We start from the raw sequence: 7,340 nt of genomic DNA on the forward strand, positions 1-7,340 counted from the left end.
TTTTTTTTTTTTTTTTTTTTTTTTTTTTTTTAACAAGAGATTCAAATCGCTTGTTTTTGTATTTGATCTCGGTTCAAATTGAAGACATTGAGTCTTTGCGTGCTTTTTCTCCTAAAGTTTTTTCTTGCAATGGGATTATAATACCCAAATTAGAGTTTACAGATTATAAAAAGTTCGCAATTTGGATATAACTGTGTTGTTTACCTACCATATGGTTAGGATTATGTATTGTTATATACACCTTTTTTGGTATAGTTTGATTGATTGAATGTGTTGCAGATTTTGATGTCAATTTTGGATCTTTGCTCAATTTGTTAACAACATCTCTCTGATACTAGGTGTATGTAGTAAGTTTGATTTTAGCAAGCTCCCATGTCTGCTAAGGTTTCGTCTAGCTTGCATCAATCCATGGACGTTGATGAAAGGAGCATTTCATCTGGCTATGCCAAGCCTCCTTGGATTTTCAAAGGAAGGCAAGAAAAACTCTACTTTTTTTTTTTTGTAGCTTTTCTAAGATTTTTCTCAAGCCTTCTTCTAGTATCAGATTCATCTTGTGAAGGCTGAGACTATATGTGCTGAATTTGCATTCCATTGTGCTTTCAGTGCGTTGTACCAAATTCATCTTGTGAAGGCTGCGACAGCTCGAGCATTCATCCCCAAGGAGTTTCGACTAGTTGAAGCTTTTGGGTAAAAGCATCTCCTGAAACTTGTTGCTGCTTCTTCAAACTGCTTTGACCATTATTGTTTCTTATATGCTTGTCAGATACACTCTTGGTGGGTTTTTCCTTGCTAGCTACGATGATAGCCCCGCTGGTGCCTTTGATGAGGTCTCTTCTTTTCCTTCCTCTTCCCCCTACTTACTCAAACTTATCATCCTAACAACATCCTTTGATCGATTCTCTTGCTTTTTTATGTTGCTTTTGCTCAGCTTGTCATAATTGCAGGGATTGTATGGAACCCTCCTACATCATGCGCGTATGTTTTTGTCTCCCCTTCTTGCACTAGTATAACCATTCTTTAGTAAAGCTTTAGGTGGCCAAGTTGGGGAATATTCTGTTAAATAGATTCTTACATTATCAACTGGAATAAATATCTCGTTTATATTTCAGATGGGCTGCGAGGGTGCTTGTGAACAGCGATGAGGCTTGTCATCATGGACGCAAGGTAGGTGGGTCTACGTTGTTTCTTTGCTCTCTAATAATGGAATGAAGAGAGATTAGAGAGTAATAATGCATTATTATATGACATGGTGGTGTTGCAGGAAGTAGGACTCCCAAGCCAAGTTGCAAGATTTTCAAAAGTTAGTGTCACTTTGGTCTTTAAAGTTGATTTAGCTTTTAATAATTACTGTTTCTTTTTAACTACCAATTGAGGAAAACAATATTACTTCTGTCTTCTCAAAGTGGAGGCATTGCAATTATTAACTACAAAAAGTATTCTTCCTAAAATCTTGGAAAATGGGATGAAACATGTGTCTTGGTTGAACTTCTTTTACGTACTGTGTTGAGTAAAAGTGATTTTTGTGGTTGGGAACAGAAGATCACTGCAGTTCCAAAGCGAAAAAGGAACAGAGCTTTTGGTTTCTTGGACACATTTGGGTTGGGAACTACTCTGGCTCATCCTGAGGATTTGGTGGAGGTTAAAGTTAGTGAAGTTGCTGCTGCTGCTTCTGCAGATATCTGTAACATCCAAATTAGATCAGACGGTAAGTTCTTCGTTACTTGGCCTAACTTAACTTAAGATTCTACGTAGAATGCTCCGAAAAAACTGATGTCATGTTTTGATATCTAAGTATGGTTTCAAACTGACCAACTCAAATTTAGAGACCAAAGTCGGAAACTGGATGGGACCTGCAATCAAAATGGCTCTCCCGAGTTTTAGGTAAAAGTTTGCTTCTTTTGATTGTTTCTTATAAGAGACTTGGCTTGTAAGCTCATCAAGAATGTCAAATACTGACAGTGGCAATACAAAGTACAACTCAAACCTGCTCAAATACTCATGCCACCTCCACTGCAGGTGTTATTACTGCTTCCACTTTAGAACAATCAATCAATAGAATTGCGACGAACACTTGTTAAAAGGAATTTGTATTGAATTTTGCAGGGTGAGGCCGGTGAGACCTGCAGTTGTATCAGGAGCTTTGGAAGATGAGACAGAAATTTTGTCAGAATGTAAACAGACATCACAAGGGATGCTTGAAAATGAAAGGCGGTTAAGCATAGCTGTGATGCTATCGAAACCAATTATAGCTCTTCAGTTCAAATGCTTAACAATGCAAGTAGAAGCTCCTGTTGTAATCTACCCTTCAAAGTAAACACAACACTCAAATTCCAAGAACATACAACTTCCTCCTTCCTACAAGGTTTACATCTTTACAAAAACAAATCTTTCAGCTTTTTGGATTCTTCTTTTTCTGCCGATTGAATAAAGCCATTCTTAGGATAAGCCTTTTGCCAAAATCTAATTTTTTATACTTACATAACTCATAAGCTCAACACATCCTGGTAAATATCAGAATTCTTCAGGAAGAGGATGACCGCCCAGGAACGCCTTGAACAGCACAAGTGATCTCTCAGGCTGTGAGAATGGGACCTCGTGTGAGGCTCCTCGCACCGTTGCAAATGACAAGACATTCCCATAGACTTGAGTCCACCCGCCAACCTGAAACACCAAATGCAATGTGTTATTTTTTTTTCATCGTTCTTTTTGTACTATAAGAGAATATGTTGCTTCTTTACCTGTTGTCCTGCAAACCAGACTCGATAAGGCACACTTGTACTCAGTCCCAATTGTTTGGCCAATCTGCTTACTAAGGTTCTACTTCCGGTCAAAGGGATCACAGAATCTTGATCTCCACTGTTCTTGCAAGAAAACACCCACCAATTAAATCATGAAGACAAGTAATGTTTAATAGAGACTTTGATATATTACCTGTAGACAAGAACTGGAACTCCAGCTCTAACAAGGCTCCCTACGATATTAATCGTTGGTTTTTCCACATCAAGCAATTGGTAATCAAGCACACTGTCATAATCAAAGAGAAAACCAAAAACAAAAACCATTTTTGGTCAATGACTACTAAACATTAATTGCAGTCATCTGCAAACTGGTGAAGAAGAAAAGGATTACTTACTTGCTGCAAACTGTCCATTCACGTACTCCAACGAGCCGCGCGTGAAGAGCTCCTTGGACATCTCTTCGGTTTAGATAGTTCACGGTCTCATCTTCGACACAGACATCCACAGATTCTCCCACTTGCTGTTCATTCCAAAGAATCAACAAAGTTCATTAACACAAGAGTCACAGAGAAAATAACAAAGCTCAAATATATTTATGTTTGTGTTGTGACTCACGTTAGGGCTTACTACTTTGGATTGAGATAGGACAGAGGGAATGCAGACATCAAGAGTAACATCATATTTGTCGACAAATCGACTTGTCTCAGTGCTAACTTGACTCATCACTTTAGAACATATACTAGACATTGACCCTCTATAGTACTCACTCACATAGCGCGAGTAGTTACAATAAGAAGTGAACATTTTGTAAGTGGAATCTGATATCAAGCCATGAGACCAGAAGTACTCAGCCCGCGAATTGAAGTCAGTAGCAAACTCCAGAACCGGATTGCCAATCTAAAAAAGCCGGATTAAAAACATATAACCATATTGGAATGACAAAACATATACATAAACATATTATGACTTACAGCAATTCCTCTGAGATTGAACAAATGGTGCTTCTTGTTGTACTGCATCATAAGCTGAGCTAACTGGGGAACATAATGGCCTACATTTGCATTGAAACATTAGCTACGAAACTTCACAACTAAAGAGCTTGAAGTGATTAGAATAAAAGAGGGAACATTACCAGCATAGCTTTCACCGGTGATGAAGAGACTTCGATTGAGATAATGAGGGAATTTGAGGAACCATCTTTGCAAGAACACAAGGTTGTCTCTAGCTGAAGTGGCAAACCAAAACAAAAGACAAAAAGAGAGTATGAGAAGTTAAAAGACAAAACAGAAAGAAACAAGAAGAAGAGAATAATAATCTCAGATGTGATCTGCACAAAAGGTCGAATTCTTTTGTTCTTTATTTTTGTCAGAGTCTGAGACACAAAACAAAGAAACAAAAGCTGAATCTTTTACTAGTATTTTGGAAAAAATATAAATAATATTCTACTTTTTTTTTGTTTCCTGTAAAAAGAAGAACAAAACAAAAGAAATGACATTCACAGGTCACAGTAACACCATCATCATAACAAAGAAGCCAGAGCTTTTAAAAAGATGTCTTTTTTATTTTATTTCTGGTGGTTACAAAATCGTACTTTTGATTTGTTTTTTTTTCTGTTGTTTCTGAATTTAGAAAAAGGAAGAAAAAAAAAAGACAGAAAAGTATGCAAAGTCTAAATCAATAGATGCAGCAAAGCACAGTTCCTCATATAATCATTTATTCTCAAAAACAAGAAACTAAATTTAGATTAAGAAATAAAAGAAAGGGTTTAAGGGAGAAGAAGACTAACCAGTGATCTTATCGTTGACACCCTCATAAGAAGAACTCTGAGTTGAATAAGAGAATCCAACTCCAACAGGTGTCTCCAGATACAACATATTAGCCTCTGCAACCACAACCAAACAAAAATTTAAAAATCAAGACTTTATAAAAAGTTTGAAATGTTGAAGAACAAAGACTTAATTCTAATTTAGTTACCTTGGTTCCAGCTATGTAGATTCTTGACCAAGATTGGTCCTTTGGGTCTAAAAGGTCCGTTCTCTGAGAATGCACCAACACCCAAAGATGAACATCCTGGTCCTGCATTTACACTCACATTTATCTTTTTTTTTTCTATGTACTGTCTCTATATAATGTAAATTTGGTGGTTGAGAGAGAGTGAAGATTTGTAACAAACCTCCATTGAGCCAGAGGACGAGAGGCTTAGAGGTTGGATCAGTTTCAGCCTCGGCGAAGTAGTAAAACATAGCCCTCTGTTTCTTGTCGTCCACAGTGACATAACCGGAGTATTGCTGGAAACCGACTTGGGGTTGACCGGGTAAACTGGTGACCCGATCGAAGGAGTGGGACAGAACACTGGAAGAGCTAAGAAAGATAATTAGGGCAAAAGAGATTGTTAGCCATTGGAGAGGAGGAGACATGATGTCACTTCTTCTTGGTGGTTTGTTTGGTTTGAGAAGAAGGAAGATGACTTTGGTCTTTGTTTTCCCACTTGCTGCTCTGTACATTTATATCAAGATTCACCTTTTTTCTTATGTATTTTTTTTTTTTTAAGTTTTAACATATGGGTGTTATTGGTAACATTTTACCACATAGGTAACTTATGTATACACCAGTGCGGTAAAAATTAGCGGTATACTACCAAATAATCTGTTTGTTGTATACTTACTTTGCCTTGAGTTATTTTTCCCCACTTTATTTTCCACAACAACAAAAAATAGATTTCCGCTTTTATAGTTTAGAGTTAATTTGGTAAATAGTAATTAAAAATTGAGGTTCGTTTGAACTTAGTTATTTATTTATATAGGTAGATACCTCATTTTAAATTTTCTCCTACAATCTATATATATATATATATATATATATATATATATATATATTTTTTTTTTGAATTGAATGTTAAATTTATTCAAACTCAAAGATTCTGTAGACATGCTTTAGAAATGTGTGTTGAAATAAAATTAGACAAGAGTAGTGTTGAAAAAACTAGACGATTTGTGAAGGTGTCTCATTATGCCCCCGTTGCAAATATTAGTAAAGAACGATTTGCAGAGATATGTTGCGAAAATCATATTTCTCCTATTTCTCAATCAGATAAGATTACAAAGTTTATATGCACTTCTAACAAACTATTAAACCGGCTATACACAATAATTAAGCTACTTAACCAAATCCGGTCTACTGTATATAATACAAATATGTACACATCTATAGCCCCCTCAAGATGGAGGTACAAAGATATTAGCAACACCCATCTTGACCATGAGCTCCTTGAAAGGTGCCAGATGAAGTGCTTTAGTTAGACAATCGGCTATCTGGTTACCAGTATGAACATACATGGTCTTAAGAAAGCCAAGCTCCACCTGATCTCGAGTAATGTGACAATCAATCTCAATATGTTTGGTTCGTTCGTAAAAGACTGCATTATTGGCAATCTGAAGAGCAGCCTGATTATCACAGTAAAGATGATCAGGCGGTGTAAAAGGAATCCTCAAATCAATCAGCAAGCGAGAAAGCCAAATCAATTCCTTAGTAGCAAGAGACATAACTCTATACTTTGATTCCGCTGTGCTGCTAGAGGCTGTTGATTGCTTCTTACTTTTCTAAGAGACTAAAGAATTACCAATAAATGTGCAATAACCAGTCACAGATCGTCTAGAGTCAGGACACCTAGCCCAATCTGCATCAGAAAATCCTGACAAAGCAAACTTATGGTCTGTAGGATAGAACAAACCTTGTCCCACAGTACCCTTCAAATAACGTAAGACTTGATGAACTGCAGCTAAATGAAAAGTCTTAGGATCAGAAGAAAACTGACATAAGGTATTCACTGCATAAGAGATGTCTGGTCTCGTGATCTGAAGATACATAAGCTTTCCCATTAATCGTCTATACACATCAAGTTGAGGTATCGACTTGCCTTCAGACGTAGAGAACTTCACACTAGGATCCATAGGAATATTTGCAGGTTTACTCCCCAAGAACCATGTAGTAGACAGCAATTCCAGGACATACTTCCTTTGACAAATGAAAATTCCTTCTGAAGATCGAGCTATCTCAATACCAAGAAAATACTTGGCCGGACCCAGATATCTCAGTTTGAAGAAGTGTTGTAACTGTTCCTTAAACCCATCCACGGCTGCATCATTGTTGCTGACAATCATTATGTCATCAACATAAACAAGAACAGCAAGATAAACACCATGAGCATCTCTAATAAACAGAGTATGATCAGCATGAGATTTCTCAAATCCAAGAGTAAGAAGAGTGGTTTTAAACTTCAAAAACCATTGCCGAGAAGCCTGCTTCAAACCATAAATGGATTTGTTTAAGCGACAAACTGCACGCGGTGGCAAAACCTCACCAACAAGATCAGCATAACCAGGTGGAATCTTCATGTAAATTTCTTCGTCTAGATCCCCATTCAAAAAAGCATTCGAGATATCCAACTGAGTTACTGACCATTTCATCTTAGCGGCTAATAAGAGAAGCATTCTAACGGAAGCAAGCTTCGCTACAGGTGAAAAAGTCTCTTCATAGTCTAATCCTTCTTCTTGAGTATATCCTTTAGCAACTAACCTTGCTTTATAACATTCTATACTCCCA

The 7,340-nt window shown here is 37.0% G+C and overlaps 2 protein-coding genes across 4 annotated transcripts in view; one reads left to right on the forward strand and one right to left on the reverse strand.

Annotated features, from left to right (window-relative positions):
• LOC104776861 (protein NEOXANTHIN-DEFICIENT 1-like) overlaps nucleotides 1-2,856 on the forward strand; it is a 3,807-nt gene extending 951 nt beyond the window's left edge. Inside the window, exons 2-12 of one of the 3 annotated variants that reach the window (XM_010501007.2) lie at nucleotides 339-473; nucleotides 604-687; nucleotides 764-827; nucleotides 929-975; nucleotides 1,110-1,164; nucleotides 1,262-1,300; nucleotides 1,540-1,705; nucleotides 1,824-1,881; nucleotides 1,960-2,016; nucleotides 2,104-2,362; nucleotides 2,516-2,856. In XM_010501007.2, the coding sequence (XP_010499309.1) occupies nucleotides 373-473; nucleotides 604-687; nucleotides 764-827; nucleotides 929-975; nucleotides 1,110-1,164; nucleotides 1,262-1,300; nucleotides 1,540-1,705; nucleotides 1,824-1,881; nucleotides 1,960-2,016; nucleotides 2,104-2,314 (882 nt within the window). In that variant the 5' untranslated portion in view covers nucleotides 339-372 and the 3' untranslated portion in view covers nucleotides 2,315-2,362; nucleotides 2,516-2,856. Of the gene's footprint in view, nucleotides 1-338; nucleotides 474-603; nucleotides 688-763; nucleotides 828-928; nucleotides 976-1,109; nucleotides 1,165-1,261; nucleotides 1,301-1,536; nucleotides 1,706-1,823; nucleotides 1,882-1,959; nucleotides 2,017-2,103; nucleotides 2,363-2,515 lie in introns of all 3 variants that reach the window. The other 2 variants (XM_010501005.2, XM_010501008.2) reach the window with 2 other exon arrangements.
• On the reverse strand, nucleotides 2,300-5,273 carry LOC104776860 (serine carboxypeptidase-like 45). The gene is made up of 10 exons (XM_010501003.2): nucleotides 4,912-5,273; nucleotides 4,713-4,814; nucleotides 4,525-4,620; nucleotides 3,871-3,963; nucleotides 3,710-3,789; nucleotides 3,354-3,635; nucleotides 3,134-3,258; nucleotides 2,932-3,024; nucleotides 2,739-2,856; nucleotides 2,300-2,661 (listed from the first exon to the last, which is right to left on the reverse strand). The coding sequence occupies exons 1-10, from the start codon at nucleotides 5,240-5,242 to the stop codon at nucleotides 2,512-2,514; spliced, it is 1,470 nt and encodes a 489-aa protein (XP_010499305.1). The 5' UTR covers nucleotides 5,243-5,273; the 3' UTR covers nucleotides 2,300-2,511.

The sequence above is a fragment of the Camelina sativa genome, chromosome 3 (genome assembly GCF_000633955.1).
Source record: "Camelina sativa cultivar DH55 chromosome 3, Cs, whole genome shotgun sequence".
Taxonomy (NCBI): domain Eukaryota; kingdom Viridiplantae; phylum Streptophyta; class Magnoliopsida; order Brassicales; family Brassicaceae; genus Camelina; species Camelina sativa.